General features: G+C 32.7%; 1 protein-coding gene across 2 annotated transcripts in view; it reads left to right on the top strand.

Moving 5' to 3' along the window:
- The first annotated feature begins 1,261 nt into the window (after positions 1 to 1,261).
- LOC110637723 (rho GTPase-activating protein 7) overlaps positions 1,262 to 17,058 on the top strand; it is a 28,628-nt gene continuing 12,831 nt past the window's right edge. The window contains exons 1-12 of one of the 2 annotated variants that reach the window (XM_058152908.1): positions 1,262 to 1,849; positions 3,550 to 3,586; positions 5,341 to 5,417; positions 6,373 to 6,443; positions 6,519 to 6,597; positions 6,780 to 6,924; positions 7,056 to 7,175; positions 8,430 to 8,507; positions 8,620 to 8,675; positions 8,761 to 8,830; positions 11,489 to 11,576; positions 13,692 to 13,935. In XM_058152908.1, coding sequence (XP_058008891.1) covers positions 1,796 to 1,849; positions 3,550 to 3,586; positions 5,341 to 5,417; positions 6,373 to 6,443; positions 6,519 to 6,597; positions 6,780 to 6,924; positions 7,056 to 7,175; positions 8,430 to 8,507; positions 8,620 to 8,675; positions 8,761 to 8,830; positions 11,489 to 11,576; positions 13,692 to 13,935 — 1,119 coding nt within the window. In that variant the 5' untranslated portion in view covers positions 1,262 to 1,795. The remainder of the gene's footprint in view (positions 1,850 to 3,549; positions 3,587 to 5,340; positions 5,418 to 6,372; positions 6,444 to 6,518; positions 6,598 to 6,779; positions 6,925 to 7,055; positions 7,176 to 8,429; positions 8,508 to 8,619; positions 8,676 to 8,760; positions 8,831 to 11,488; positions 11,577 to 13,691; positions 13,936 to 17,058) is intronic. The other variant, XM_058152909.1, reaches the window with a different exon arrangement.

The following is a 17,058-nucleotide window of genomic DNA, read 5'->3' as shown; positions in this document are numbered from 1 at the left end:
TTGTCTTCATGAAGTCTATTATTGAAATTAAACACCATTAGAATTAAAAAAAAAACATTTTAAATACATATTATAACTTTTTTAATTAATTTTATTTTTTCTTAAATTAAGTAATTAAATTTATGAAAAATTTATATATATACACAAAATAATATTTAAAAAAAAATCAATTAACTCTCCACTTATTTCCATACGATCATAACTGTTTGAAATCTATTTATATATGTGTATTTAAATAAAATTATATTTGAAATTATGTATATTTCAAAAATGTGAATATTTTTTTTTTAAGAAAAAGCGTGAATATTTTATAATTATATTAATTAAATACACACAAAAAAAAAAAAAAAAAAAAAAAAATATATATATATATATATATATATATATATATATATATATATTATTGTTGGATAGTGAAAATAAAAATCAATCCAAGATTTTTCTTTTCAAAATTTTTTATGAGCTCGGTTATATAAAAAAAAGTCAAAAAATTAAATGCTCTTCAAATAAAATTTTAGTTAATCATTAAATTTAAATTTTCGCTAATTTAATCTTAACTTTATCTAAAGTTAAAATTTGAATAATATCATTAAAACATATATTAAAAAATAATAAAAAATTTCCATTTTGTACTATTTTATTATTTTTATAAAATTTATGATTATTTATAATTATAAAAGAAATATTAATTTTACCCTCGAATGTTAAAGGCCTAGCTCCGCCACTTGACCAAATATTACTTTTGTCTATTATTTGCAAATTTCAAAATAATTAATTTTTTTTCATCAAATAAAACCATAAATTATTATTCAATTTTAATATTTGTTTAAATAAATTAAGAAGCATTCTTCCTTTTCAAATTATCAAATTATCATGCAAAAAGATATAGTAACACATTTTCTTTTGATAAATGGTTTAAATTTTAAAAAATAATAAAGGTTAAAATTTTGATAATAAATATATACAAATTAATGTAAAGTGATATTGTTTCAAGGATAAAATTTTCCATTTCAAGTATTAAAAAGAAATAAAAAAAGAAGTTACTAAAGAATAAATGAACTAATTTCCTTTTTTTACTAAAAAAACTTGTGTTTTTTTTTTTAATTTTAAAATCCTCAAGAAATTCAATAAAGTTTTAGGCGTTTCACTAATGAAGGCGTGGCAGATTTTAATTGGACCCTGACTTGGACTTGATTAGAACTGACCGTACAAGACCAGACCCTCCTTTTCCCCTTCGCTATTGTCTACAAGTAGGTGAAATTCAAAGACTCTCTCTCTCTCTCTCTCTCTCTCTCTCACACATTTGTTACCGCTACACAACCACTACTGTTGCCCTCTACCTAATCCAATACCTAAAGCCATAGCCAACAATAAAAACAAACTACAAATAATTTATTTTTCCTTAGTAAAGCAGAAATCAGAGCGAGAAACCGAAAGAAAATGAGAAAATTAGACTGAAACTGAGAGAAAATTTTCATCTTATTTATTGACAATTTATGGAGATTCTTTGGTAGCTGGCAGCTCCTTCACTTGTTTATTCTTTTTCTTGTTCTTCATCTTCTTCTTTATTGTTGTTGTTTATCTACCGAATCAGAAACCCTAGCTACATTTCACTATCTGCTTCCAGATCTTGAACTGATTCTCAACTCTTGAGTGAACTCCCCGATCTAATCAATCACCGGTGATGTAGAGGTCGGCTTCCGCGAGTTGACTCAATGGAGAACTCAGCCGATTCAATTAGTTGAAATGTTAAGCATTGTGAAGTTTTGGAGTCGTGTGGTTAAGCAAAGTTTCAATGTCGGCTTCTTTAGCGGCTTTCGAGCGGCCAAGAGCTGGAGCAGCCAATGCGGTACGCTTTTTGAATTTCCTTTTTTTTTTTTTTTCCCTTTCTGGTTAGTGTGAAGGTGTGCGATTTGAGAGTAAAATTTTTGGATCTTATACTGGGCATGTGTGTTTTGGTATATGGAAAGTAACTCAGACGGTTTTCCGGTTTTTACGAGGATAGAATAAGATTTGAGAGTTCTAATTTTGATTTATTTACCTTTCATGGATTTTATTCATTGGCCAGGTTCGAGTTATTTATGTATTGGACGACAGATATTGAATTACATTTTTTTTTTCTGTTTGGATGGTGGGAACTTATGAATAAAATTGGGAAAATTAAATTAATTTGTGGAGTTCAATTGTCCATTGTAAATTGATTTAGATCAAATTCTCTGTTCATGTGAAGGTTTGCTTGTTTATCTCTGAAATTGTGAAATTAAATTCAGGATTTTTGATAAATTTCATTTTTCACTAAATTGTCAGGTTAAAAATGTGATAACCTGGTGATGCTATTTATATATTTTAGCTTGTAGTTAATATTTTCAAAATCATCACAATCATAAAAAGTTGAATATATTGTCCTTAACAAAGTCGAATGCCTGTAAGAAACCTGATACTCGGGCTAAGGTAATGCAATACTATTTTTATAATTTCACCGTTGAACCTAAGTTGAATTTCAAATTTGTGAATAAGGAAAAAGATTTAAAAATTCCTTCTTAAATTTTGATTTGTTAAGGATGAATTATGGTTATATCTGGCTTGACTGCCTCTGATTGAAGGTAAAATCAGGGTAGATGATATTGAAGTTCAGAAAGTAGAAAGCTGTAATGTTCAAGACTTATTTTTTGATGTTTTTATGAGACAAAATTTAACATAAAACTGTAATGTAATCCTCATAATTTTTCAAACAATCTTCAAAATTCCAACACATTTTGATAATTTTAATGAATCATGCATTATAAAGGTTTCTTTTGTTTGTACAGAAAATTTTTTTTTTTATGTCTAAACATATTTTAATTCTATGCTGTCTAGAAAGTAAATGATTTTTATTTGTCAATATTTAAAACTGTGTCAAATGGAGTGAAAATAGATTAATATAGGTTCTGAAAATTTGGATCCAGTGTGACATTTAATATTGAGGCATGATTGATTGATTTCTGAAAGCTGGAGTCCTAAATTGACGGATTTTTAATAAACTGTGTACTCATGTTGAACTTCGCTATGCTTTACTTTGTTCATTGTAAACTAGCTATAAACCCATGCAATTCAAGGGAATAGTTTAGTAAAATTGCTTGAAAATGAGATAACAACAAGTTAAAGTGCATAATTTGATGGGAAAAATTATAATTTCAAAATTTCCTTATTGTCAATTAAGTTGTATGCTTCTATATCCACAAAGAGGGAAAAGAAGAAAGATAATGCATTATGTAATGTTCATGCTTAAGGTAGTTGAGAAATCTCAAGAGGTTGAGCCAGCTGTCTTCATAAAATGACTCTTGTTTGATAACAATTAATTGAACGTCACTTGTCAACTTTATTGAAGTGTAAGTTAATATTTTGGATTTTATTGATAGCTCCACACATGGTTGTGCTGCTTTTTTAAAGAAATTGCCAGGTGAATATGCACCAACAATATAACCATAAATATTTAATTAAATTTGTATGATTTTTCTAAATTTAGCTGATCATGGTTATATATCCTCTTAACATGAGATGAATTGACAGGTTTTCAAGAGCGGACCGCTTTTCATATCTTCAAAAGGTTGGTAATCATTCTTTCACTCTTCTTGCTTGATCAAAAATGCTCATTTACTTGGAAGTAACTTCCTGAGAAATGATACTTGCTAGGAAGTTATTAACTAAGAAGTTGCTTGGCTCACACACTTTTCCCCAAAAGTGTATTAATTTTATGTTCTGTTCACTTATTAACTTCTTAGTAATTATGCTGTAAAATACAATAATACTCTTATTAATATAAATTTATTTTTAGGGAAATTATTTTAAAGTTAATTCCCTTCTTCTTTCAATCTGGGAGTTGAACATACTGACCTCTCACTAGTAAGTTACTTCCTCACAATTGAGGAAATTGAGTGATTGAAGGAGAAGTCCAACTTCCTTTCTGCAATGGAAAACACATAGAATTATGTGCAAGTTTGAATTTCTGTAGCAATTTCTTGACATCATATTATGTTGTGAGATTAGTCTTTTGCAAAATGATGCACAAAAGTTTGGAATGTATTATTCTTAATTCTGTTGAACACTCGAACTCGCTATTTAGTTTTTAAAAATTTTCCCAATTCTGTTTGATGTTGTGAGATTATCATTAATGGGATTTATGCCAAGACAATTATCAATAGCTTTGTGCTTAGCGCTTACTACTTGTTAGTTTCCTTATTAGTGTTTGTTTATGGATGGTTGTCACTAGTCTTGGTATTGCCTGTTTGTTAGAGTCATGATGCTTTTATGGACCAGTTTAGTGGGGATCTATTTAGTTGCAGTGGCTTTATCCTGGGTTTACCTATGTCATGTATTGTGAGCTTCCTTTTTGGAACGATCATTTAAGAATATTGGAGGGGCTGGATTGTTTGTAATCAATAGGTAAATATGTTGATTGCAAATTGTGCAAGGAGGCTCGTGGATTTGTTACTTAGTCACTTCTAACTTAAGGCACTTTTTTCTTGTTACCTAGGCAATGTGTGTGAATATATTATGGCATTATGTTGATGGTGGCGAATGGTGGAATTTTGTTAGTGAACTTATTAGTAATATTGTAAGAAAATGCCTTTGCTACTAATAGTTGGTGCCTAATTCCTTAGTGTGGCCTCCAGCTCTCATTTTCTCCATTTAATACTTGAGTGAAGGAACTATTGTATCTAGCAAAATTGAATTATATTTGATTCTCAACTATAAAATATTGAACATGTGGGTGTGCATTAGTTGAATTAATTAGAGCTTATGTGGATCTTAGAGGTTTGAAGATTGGTTATTCAGACATGGCTGAAGGAAAATTTTGAGGGTTCAGTAATATATAGGAGATGACCTGAGATTCCATTAGTTTCACATTTAGCAACATAAACTAGCCAAGAAGTTAGGGGTCATTGTCATCTTAGAAACAAGACAAGGATATGTATTTTCTCAATTACTTGAGGTTCAGACTCGAGGTTTAGACACTCAAAGCTTAGAGGAAAGGTGTTATTGTTGTTGTTTTGTGTGTGTGTAACACCTTTCTTGCTTACTCAAAGATTGAAAGAGGAAAAGAGCATTCTTTAATGTTGGGATTAATTCTTGTTCATGCATCATAGCATAAACCATTATCCTTCTTCCTGTAATTAATTCGTTTTTTTTGGAGGACTGAGATAATTAATTATCTATCAGACTAAGAGTTCTGTTAAGCAACAAAGTACTCTTTATAAACATTGAATTACAGTAATAACATAAATTCAATTCCATCACATTGCCATAGAGCTTATGAAATATTATTTTTCTGCTCAAGTAAGTTTTCTTGAATTTTTGCAGGATTAGGTTGGAAATCATGGAAAAAACGGTGGTTTATCTTGACACGCACTTCCTTGGTGTTCTTTAAAAATGATCCTGTTCGTATTTGTTGCTCTCTTTGTATTATTTATTGCCCAGTTCCTATTATTATTATTATTATTATTATTATTATTATTATTATTATTATCATTATTATTATTATTATTATTATTATTATTACTTTTTCATTGTTTTGCATTGTTTTGCATTGTCTATATTTATGATTGGTGTGGTATTTGGCTAACCCTAAAATGATACATTTTAGCTGTCTTGGCCTAGTGGAAATTCAAGTAAGATGGTTGTGAATTGAGCTTTGAAATGGCAACCTGGAAAAATTTTATTGCTGTGATTTGTTCATGCCATATCAGATACCTGTGATTTCTTATTCCCTAGTGGAATAATTTAGGCTTTGCTTGTTTTGTGGACAATATTCTGAGAAAACATATTTTGAATTTTCCAGTATTTAATGACATAAGAAAATTGATCAGCAGAAGACAATTTCTTCTTTTAGTGAAAAGATAAGCCATTTTCAACAGAACTGCTAATTCAAAAAGAAGAAAAAAAAAGAGAGGAATTGATTAAGAAACCATATACGAAATGTGTTCACAATCACTAATTTCTTGATTACCATCAACAGCTGCTGGCTGCCAAAGGTCACCAAAATTTACCATTTCTTTATGTAACTTTTCTTCTATTTAAGTAGAATTAAAATCAATTCAATTTCACAGAGATCTAATTCATACCTATTCATGGTCTTCTTCTATGAAGGAAAATTGAATTTTTTAGTGTAATGCTAGGAAAAGAAAATTTTCAGTTCTTTTCCTGTGTTACAACCAACCCAAACAATAGAAGATTATCCTTTTTCTCCAAAATATGTTGTCTACAATATATTTTTCATTTATCAAGCCATTTTCTGGTGAAATAAAAGGAGCCTTATGAACAAAATTGGCTGTATGTTTGTTTTGATTACTGTGACTTAACTGAAATAAAGTTTTTGTTTGATTGATTTTTCAGAGTGCCTTACCTCAAAGAGGTGGTGAAGTAAATCTAACTTTGGGGGGCATTGACTTGAATAATTCGGGGAGGTACGTATATGCAATATATGTTATTTGAAGATGATTTCTCAAGAATATGGCTTATGGTTGTTACTCTATTTGCAGCGTTGTTGTCAGGGAAGATAAAAAGTTATTAACTGTCTTGTTTCCTGATGGACGTGATGGGCGAGCATTCACCCTCAAGGTGCTTCATTTTTGCTTCCCCTGATATTGATTTCTTTTTAACTGCTGCATTGTATTTTTCCGATTTATTTTTCCTTTTTCTGGTAAGATCTTGGGCGTAAAAGGCCTTGCATTATGTATTCCAATTTCATGTACAAATGTTCAGTATGTAAGGCCCTTTTGGTTATCCTGTTCTAAGTCCAGGCTGAGACTTCTGAGGATTTATACGAGTGGAAGACAGCCCTGGAGCATGCCCTTGCACAAGCACCAAGTGCTGCCCTTGTTATGGGACATAATGGAATTTTTCGGAGTGATACAAATGATGCTATTGAAGGGTCTTTCCATCAATGTCAGTACTTCAGAAGCTTATATCTTAATTCTTGTCCTTTTTCTTTTTGTTAAAATCTCCACTCAATTATATGCCACTTTCTCTGCTAGTTTTTCAGACTTCCTGGTTTTACATTACATTCTTTTGATCAGGGAGGGATAAACGACCTGTTAAGTCATTGGTTGTTGGTAGACCAATTTTGCTTGCCCTCGAAGACATTGATGGAGGTCCATCATTCCTAGAGAAAGCTCTTCGATTTCTTGAGAAATTTGGTGAGTTATGATTCGAAATTGTGTAATTTTCTCGCAGTGGCAATCAGAGCTTTTCTGGCATATTGTTCTTTAATATTATAGTGGCTTCATTGCAAAAATGGAAAGAACCAGATATGAACTTTTTTAATTTTTCAATATTTTGGTATTATTTTGTCTGCAGACTTATCTTCAAATGCCCAATACTTTGGCATATGATAATAGTTGGATGGGGACACTTGTTGGCTCATATTGGTCTTTGTCGGAACGAGAAAAAATAATGATTTTGGTTAAGAGCTTCTGCATCTTTGCAGTCATTGGGTAGTTGCAGATCCCTTATGGAGTTCTAACTTGTAATAGATTTTATGCTGTTCCTCCAATGCAGGCTTTTCTTAAGCTGTTCTGAAAGCCATCTGACATTTGTTTATATAGGATCCGTGAAACACTAGTTACATAAAATAGGAATCTTGAATTATCTTTGACTTTAGTAACTAGGAAAGAAACTCAGTTTCCTTTCTTGGGGGGCAGTGGGGTGATGAAGTTGATGTGCAAATTCGCTATTTGCACAGCTAACTACTACTACAACAACAACAACTAAGACTTAATCCCAAATTAGTTGGAGTTGGCTATATGTATCCTTTTTTGCCATTCAGCTCTATTATTCACCAAGTATGCATTGATATCCAAAGCTTGTAAGTGAGAGTTCAAATCTTTTTCCCCCCAGTTGAGGAGCTTATGTTCACGGAGCAGAGGAGGGATCATCATGAGTAGTTATATTACCACATTGAGGATATGCTTGGTGGTTAGTTACCACCATTTCTTCCATAGTGCCAGTAGCTCCATTATTGTCAATATGGCTGATATTACTGCTGCCACTGTTGCTGCTGCCACACTTTTATATGGAAGTGGAAATTGTGATTGAGCTAATTATTTTCATTTTTTATTATTACATTTTGCTGCATTCTATTCCTTATCCTATTACACTGTTGATAATTTTCCATTCCATTAAATCCCGTCAAATGTAACCTAACCTCTCTACACCAACATGCTACGCTATTGTGGCATTAACATGACATGATGTCATTCATTCATGTATCAACAAGGAACTGTCCTGCCTGTAACCCACAACTGCTAAGTCCTAGTAGGTGTGACCTACATTGCTTACTTAAGCTGATAACAATGTGCCATGTGGAAGTGTAGAATGGTGATGAAATAATGGGAATACAATTTGATATAAATACACAACCACACAATTATGCTTTGATATACATCTTGCAGGAACTAAAGTTGAAGGAATTTTGCGACAATCTGCTGATGTTGAGGAGGTTGAACATAGAGTTCAAGAATATGAACAAGGTATCATTTCTATTAAATATTTTTCTTTAATACTGATAATGGACTCAAATTTGCTGATAATGGATATTTCAGATAAGAATTCCATTACTAATTTTCTCTTGATGATTGCCAGGCAAGACTGAATTTGAAGCAGATGAAGATGCTCATGTTGTTGGTGATTGTGTTAAGGTATTTTTTGATGCTACAGGTGCAATTTGTGACTTTTTGATAAATGCACTTGGTTCTGTATTCACCCAAGCTTTCTGATTTGTAGCATGTCCTAAGGGAGCTGCCCTCCTCTCCAGTTCCAGCATCCTGCTGCACTGCATTGTTGGAGGCTTATAGTAAGTTCAGCTTTATATCTCCCACTATTTTATTTGAGTACTTCATCTTCTTCTATTTTATGATTATCTTTTTTATATTATACGGTAGAAGGTTGATATTAATAGTCAAAATGGATGAAACTGGAATCGTTTTCTTCTGTCATAATCACAGAAGGAAAGTTTTGAATCTCTTTGCCCTGTTGTGCTTGCTGTAGCAATAGTTGTTCTTTCAAAATTGGTTAAAATCATCATAAATTGAACTCTGCACAATATCTATGCACGTTAAACAATTTTGTTGAGCATTGGGTAACTCATGGATGCCAAGACTAACTTTAATGTCACTGGCATGAGCTAATAATATGATCAATGAAGTTGAAGTGTTGAATTGATGAAGGATGATGCTCACCAGTGAGTCAGTGTTGTTGTAAATTCTTTCAGGTATTGCATATAGTTTTATCTTGTGAACTTTTGCTTTAGTTCTGATAGCATAGTTATTAAAGGCTCAAGGCACACCGAGGCGCTAAAGAGTCCTGGAGCGTAGGTGCAAAGCGCAGGTGCACGTCTGAGCGAGGCACAAAAGTTAAAAAAAATTTAAAAATTCCATAAAAGTCAAATAAATGTGAATATTGCATCAAACTTCAAATAACATGAAATTAAAAAATAATAATAACTAGTAAGCATTTAAGTAATAATAATTTTGCAATCCAAATAACATAAAAATAAACTGCTAAAAGTTTAAACTAATAAATTGAAACTTGAATAATCTTTTATGTCTCCAAGCTAAAGTCAAGCAATCATAAATACCTTCATCCTCTTGATACTATTTTTCAAAATCAATATTTTCGTCATCTTCGTTATCTCTAAGAACTAAAAGAGTATTAGTTTTCAAGTTAGTGGACAATATTTTTCCTTTGGCGTATATATTGAAATAGGTATAGATGTAATATTTCTTTTAAGAAGAGATAATAATAGAGTGATAGTGTTGAAAATGGAAATATGGAAGGTTTGTAATCTTGGGTGTGCTAGTATGATGAGATTTTGATGACTAATTATCACTAGCGATACTAATTTCAAAAACTTCCTTGTGCGTCAATATAGGATTCGTATAGTTCGACAAATATCAAGTTTAAGCGGTAGTGCTTTTTGCCACTGGAAGTGCTCGCTAAAGGTGGAAATAAAGAAGGCATGCCTTTTTAGAGGCTTGTATCTAGAACAAAAGTGCACGTCTAGGCACATAAGGTGTTAGGGTTAGAGCCCCGTGAACCTTGAGCCTGAGGCGTGCTTGAGGCACGGCTTTAATAACAATGTCCAATATCCTCTCCCATTTTTCACCTTTCTCTTCATTTTTCTGATTAGAATATTGTTGGATTCTAATCATGAAGTCTCCATTTGCACCCTAGCACTATTGTGCCTTTATCACAATATTGTAAATGAAATTCAGTGTTACTTCTTGTGTCAATAGTAGCTGATTTGTGCTGAACGTATATTTTGGAAGATAGACCTTTCTTTTTAGAAACATATTCAATCAGTGCTTATGTTTGCTATTGAGCCCTTGAATTCAAAGCGTATTTTATTGAGCCATCAACTCCTTGATTTGGTCCTCAGCAGTGCCAATGTACTCTAAAACGTAAATATTGGATAATACCTGATCATGTTGCAAGAAAATGTATGATAAAAGATGCACATGAGTTTGTTTATTTGCTGATTTGAGAAAAAGGGGAAAAAAAGAAGAAGAAAGAAGAGTGGAAAAGATTTATTTATTACATCAATTACACAATTTTTTTAATGTTAGCCTTAGCTAGCATGCTTAGTGAGTACTGAGTAAGCAGTAAGCACTCACATATAATGGTGTGTTTTAGCATTCAGTGAGACCGCATTGAGGAGTTGAGGGACTCAGCAGCACATTCATTCAGTTTGATGGCTCAACAGCAAAAAACACAGATCTTTTTAAATGGTTTTTACTGTTAAATTTTGATTTATCTTTATGTCCAATAATTCTAGTGGCATTTGCTTTATCTTTTTCATTTGAATTTTGATTTGATTTGCTCTAAAATTCTCAATTCTAGTAAAAATATTGTGCATTATTTATTTATGTAATTTTTTATACAGCTTGTACTGTTAAGTGGGACATGTGGGTTCTAATCTTTTTCATTGCTTATAAGAATTCTTAAAAAAGAATTTCGATCTTAGTTTTATTTTGTTTTTTTATTCATTTTATAATGACATACATTGTTAACATTTTGAAATTCTACATTCATGGTAAGTGCAAGCAGGCGAGTATTTATAAATATTTATTTTTGTGCATTTATCTTGATAAACTTTAACAAGTATTTACGGATGAAATTTTTTTAGGAATTTTTAAAATACAAATATTCACATTTTAGGATTATGTGTATTGCATGTGAATGAAACTAGTAAATGCAATCAGGAATTAGGATAAATATCTTTCAAAATGGAAGAATTGCTTGCATGTGAATGAAACTAGTAAATGCAATCAGGAATTAGGATAAATATCTTTCAAAATGGAAGAATTGCTTGTTACTATTGCTTCTGTTTTCAAAAGTTCATTTTTGTTTGCATGTAGATATATAGATGTACCTCCTTGTCTTGCTAGTGGATTAAAATGTTATTTCCCTGGTTGGATGTTGATATTGTTCTTTTGCTGTTTTATCGAATTAGAAATTGATCGTAAGGAAGCTCGTACTAATGCAATGCGCTCCGCAATATTGGAGACATTTCCTGAACCAAACAGACGTTTATTACAGAGGTAATCTCTCCATCGACATTTTTTACATAGTTTTCAGATTTCTCAATCATTCTTCTGGTACCGTTCTTAATGCTCTTGTTTTCGGATTTGAGTTTTAAATTAAAATCTCAAGTATTGTATACACTTTGTAGTCACTTTTGTTTTGTCAGAATTATTTTCATATTGTGTATTTTTTATGAAGTTGGAGATCTTATCATTTACTGATGAATGTGATTATATAACTATACTTTTGGTGTTGACTAATGGGCCCAATGCATTGAAGAAAACATAAAATTGTTGTTAGTCAAGGCGTGTTATTTTGGCAATTTAGGATATGACAAACTGTTGCTTGTCTCCTGGATGGTTACACAAAAGTAGAGGGTGTTAGCTTGTATTGCAGATGTGTTTAGGGCCTCATTGGGCAATTCTTGTCCTCATATTTGGGGATAGCTGATTATGTTATATTGAGAATTAAAACTGCAAAATTTAAAGAAGTTCTGAGATAGAACATATGTAGAAGGAGCAGGATCTTGCCAAGGAATGTGTGTTAGCCATTAGTGGTGTAAGTGTGTGGCATGAAGTTTCTCCTGCACTGCATGTATAATTAATTTGCACTAGTGGGATAGGATCAAAAGTTTTGTGGCTTAAGGAATATTTTTCCTGGTTTGCTTCATTTGAATGTAGGATGCCTGGTCCAGTAGATGTCCATATGTCTTCTATCAATACAGTGCTCCTTCATGGCCAAGGAAGAATGGCAATCCTAACAAATCTTAGGATGAAGAATGGCAATCCTAACAAATCTTAGGATCTACGTGTTTTTAAAAATTAATTTTTGTTCTGAAAATTAAAAAAAAATGTTCCTTGACCGGAAAACAATTTTAATGTTAGGGCTGACTGCTTTAAAAAAAAAAAAAATTCTGAAGGCAAGTATTCAAACAGCGCTATTTTAATCATCAACTAGTGGAAAAAAAATCTCTAGATTCCAAAAACCTGTGAGGTTAATTTTTTGAAAAAATAACTTTCCACAAAAAAAGCATGGAAAGCAGTAATAAAAAATGGTACTTAATTTCTGTTTTCACTTTTGGATAATTTTATATGTTACTTAATTTCTGTTTTCACTTTTGGATAATTTTATATGTTGTTTGTTTCGGGTGGTGAGGGATGGGGCAGGATTGGGATTGGGATTGGGAGTTTGGGGAGGAAATAGACTGAGGGGACAACATTAAATGAGGAAGATTATGTCACTTCTGAGGAATACACAATGTTTGTGTGAAAAATAGAACAGAAGAAGAATATTGAGAATGATTGAAGAGCTTGATAATTTCCTCAAGCCAATGGTGTTAATTTATAATCTGTACTGGACAACTAAATAGGAAATACAATCCTAATTAAATACGTAATTATAGCCACGATTCTAGCACCTAAACATATTCACACAATCACTATAGATACACATATCCTAGCTATTTATTGTACATATCTTAACACTCCCCCTCAAGTTGGAGTGTACAAATCATATGCTATAAGCTTGTTACAAACATATTCAATCCGAGAGCCTCTGAGAGACTTTGTTAGGATATTTGCTAATTGGTCCATCACTCAAGTTGGAAAAGAAACACATTTCTAATAGATAGTAAAAATCATGGGATGCTTCCATGCTACGACTTCAAAGAATTTAAAAAAAAAAAAATCTCTAATGTTTAAAATTAAAATCATTTGCTGATACTGCTTTAAGATTAGATTTTCTGGTGGGCCAATCTCATCAAGTGCTCATTGTGGCTTCTACTTCACTTTTTCCTTGTTATTTTCTTTGTTGATCCTTATTTTCTTGTGCTTGTTACATGAAAAGAGAATATCTCAAAGAGGATGGAGCACTATGAATTTAAATTGCAGCTGTGGACTCTAATATAAAGCTTGGACTTTGATACTTTGTGAGCCAATTCTCCTCATAGGTGCCACTGTTCTGGACTGCTTGCAATTGACTGACAATTTGTCATTTTTGGCTTTCATATTCATAAATGCACCTTGAATATACTTAATTTGTGAAGATCTTTGATTGTCTTCAGTGACTGTTATCTGCACTGCATTTAGTACTTGCTTCAATATAGCTTTTTTTATGGCCTTCATACTTTTCAGAATTCTGAAGATGATGCATACAATCTCTTCTCATGCTCATGAGAATCGAATGACTGCATCTGCTGTGGCTGCTTGCATGGCACCCTTGCTATTGCGGCCTCTATTGGCTGGTGAATGTGAGTTGGAGGATGACTTTGATATTAATGGTGATAGTTCTGCTCAGCTTCTTGCTGCTGCAAATGCTGCTAATAATGCTCAAGCCATCATTACAACTCTTTTAGAGGAGTATGACAATATTTTTGATGTAAGCTACTATCCAATTGTTTGTTTGATAATTGGAAATTGGTTTATTGCATATGCATAGTTGGTAAATGGTGATCAGTGGGTTTCTGTTCCTATCAATGAATGCTGATGTTTTTATTTAAACAAAATTGTGGAGCTTTGGGTTTGGATGACCATATAATGTGTTGGAATATCACTTGTGGGAATAAGTCCCACATTGGCAGTGTACAAGAAAATTAATGTGTTGGCAAACCAAACCAAAATGGCTTAGGTCATTTTTGTGATGGAGAGCCTAGTTTTAAGCCCAGTTCAGCTTGTAGTCTGCCTGTTTGATATTCATACTCTTTGGTCCATAAATCTTAACATGGTATCAGAGCACTCGATTTCAGTTTCAGTTCAATTTCTTGGTGTTGTTGCTGCATTTCAATTTCAAGTGTCAATCGGATGTTCCAATTGCTCCTTGAGGGAGAGTGTTGGAATATTACTTGTGGGAATAAGTCCCACATTGGCAGTGTACAAGAAAATTAAAGGGCATACAAGTGTTGGCAACCCAAACCAAATGACTTAAGCCATTTTGGTAATGCAGAGGCTAGTTTCAAGCCCAATTCAACTTGTAGCTTACCTGTTTGATATTCACACTCTTTGGGTCCATAAATCTTAACATGATGTATTGGAAATTTGAAAAAAATATTACACTTATTTTGGTATCTCTTTTTCCCTTTTCCTTTGGGTTTAGAGTTTGGGGAAAACTTAACAAAGGTTTATTTAGGAACAAGGAAAATCTCTCTCTACTCTTAATGATAGTTGGAATCGAAAATTAGAAATTTATGGATTTTGGGATAACAGACTTGCTTTTTTTTTTTTACATTTTTTCTGATGTCTGTTCTGCAAAATTGAATGAAATTCTTTTAATTTGTGATATGTTTTTTTCACTTTATATGTTGTGGCAAAATTGAAAAGATAGGAGAAGCTGAACTAGATTGTGGAATTGGTGAGGACCTACTGAGCTGATGTCACTAGTTCAAATACGAGTTTACATGGTTGAATAGTTTGTATTCTATTTTAGTATTAATGTTAGAAACATTTCATGATTTAGAATAGGTTTGATTTTAAACTATAGCTTATTTCTTATAAACTACGATGCACGGAAACAACGGGGCTCAACTTTCCCCATTCCAGAAACATTTCCGTGACATGGCATTGAGACGTTTTGGGCCCATTTCCTGAAATTTGGAAAGTTAGAAATGCATTTCTTTAAAAAAAAAAAAAGTGATTTTAGGTTAAAACACTACTTCTCAATTGGATTACACCAAGGATCAGCCATAAGCCCTTACTTTTTTACATTAGTTCTAGATGAATTGACGAAACATATACAAGAGAGTATTCCTTGGTGCATGATGTTTGCGGATGATATTGTTTTGATAGATGAGACACGAGAAGGAGTTAATAGAAAGCTAGAACTTTGGAGAAGTACTCTAGAGTCAAAGGGTTTTAAGTTAAGTAGAACGAAAACAGAATACATGCATTGTAAGTTCAGTGAAGGCCAAATTAGTGATAGGGAAGGAGTTAGTTTGAATGGAGTGGTACTGTCTCAAAGTAATCACTTTAAATATCTAGGCTCAGTTCTTCAAGTAGATGGGGGATGTGAGGAGAATGTTAGTCATAGAATTAAAGCCGGATGGTTGAAGTGGAGATGTGCCACGGGAGTTTTATGTGATCGTAAGATCCCCAATAAGTTGAAAGGAAAATTTTACCGTACAGCCATACGACCGGCTATGTTATACGGTAGTGAGTGTTGGGCACTGAAAGAGTCGTATGCGTTTAAGATAAGAGTTGCAGAGATGAAAATGTTAAGGTGGATGAGTGGCCATACTAGACTAGATAAAGTCCGTAATGAGAGTATTAGAGAAAATGTAGGAGTGGTGCCAATTGAAGATAAGTTGAGAGAAGGGAGATTGAGGTAGTTTGGTCATGTGAAGTGTAGACATACGGATGCTCCAGTTAAACAAGTAGAGCACATTAGGTTAGAGGATAGAAAGAAAAAATGGGTAGACCTAAATTGACTAGGAGAAGAGTAGCACAACATGACCTAGAAGCATTACACATTTCTGAGGATTTAACCCAAAATCGTTTGGAGTGGAGAAAGCGAATCCATATAGCCGACCCCAAATTTTTGGGATAAAGGCTTAGTTGAGTTGAGTTGAGTTGAGTTGAGGTTAGGTTAAAACACGACAGAACAGAGAGAGCCAGAGAGGTGAGGTCGATGCATTGAAGAAGAAGAAGAAGATGACGACTTACATTGTCCTCTCATAGAGCCACTGACTATTTCAACCTATCTTGATCATTGAAAGGCGTGGGGTTGTTGCTTTGGTGAAGTCTGTGCCATGCATGGCTGTTGTTGGTATAGGCCTCATTTCTTATGCTTTCTTACGCTTCAGATGATTACTAGTGCCATGGGATTGGAAGTCAAGTGTAAGGAATGGTGCAGACTCAGCAGGATGAAGGCAAGCGGCGTTGCATCTTGCTCGCTAGTGCTTATTTGTTCTTGGGTTAGAATATTGTGGGCTTGGGATTCATTTGTTTTATTTGCTTATTAATTAGACTCTGTTTCTTCTTTGTTGCATATATTGCTTTAGCCGTTAAACTTTCTAAGCAATGAAATAATGTGATGAAACTAATGTATTTAAGAGAAATTTTTGTATTTTTCATATATCTTAATGACTTTGTACCTGTGCCTTTTTATATATGAGATTCTTAGTTTTACAAGGAAACCTAATTTAATGATAACTAATACAAATAGGAAACAAGATATACATAAGGAGAAAGAAATAATGATCCCTTTAATGTAGGGATTGAGATTCCAACACCCCCCCTCAAGTTGGTTAATGTATATTACACATGCCCAACTGGCAAATTAGAGGATGAAACATTTTGCTGCTGAGTCCTTTGATGAACACATCGGCTAACTAATCTTTAGAAGTCACATGGAAGGCACTCAATGATCCATCTACAATTTTCTCCTTTATGAAGTGTCAGTTAATTTTTATATGTTTGGTTCGATCATGCTGTAATGGATTGTAGACAATACTGATAGCAGCTTTGTTATCACAAAACAAGGATAAACTATTTGTTTTTTATAGTTTCA

The sequence above is a fragment of the Hevea brasiliensis genome, chromosome 9 (assembly GCF_030052815.1).
Source record: "Hevea brasiliensis isolate MT/VB/25A 57/8 chromosome 9, ASM3005281v1, whole genome shotgun sequence".
Lineage (NCBI taxonomy): Eukaryota > Viridiplantae > Streptophyta > Magnoliopsida > Malpighiales > Euphorbiaceae > Hevea > Hevea brasiliensis.
Note: the sequence above shows the minus strand (reverse complement) of the source record. Positions and strands in the feature narration are given on the sequence as shown.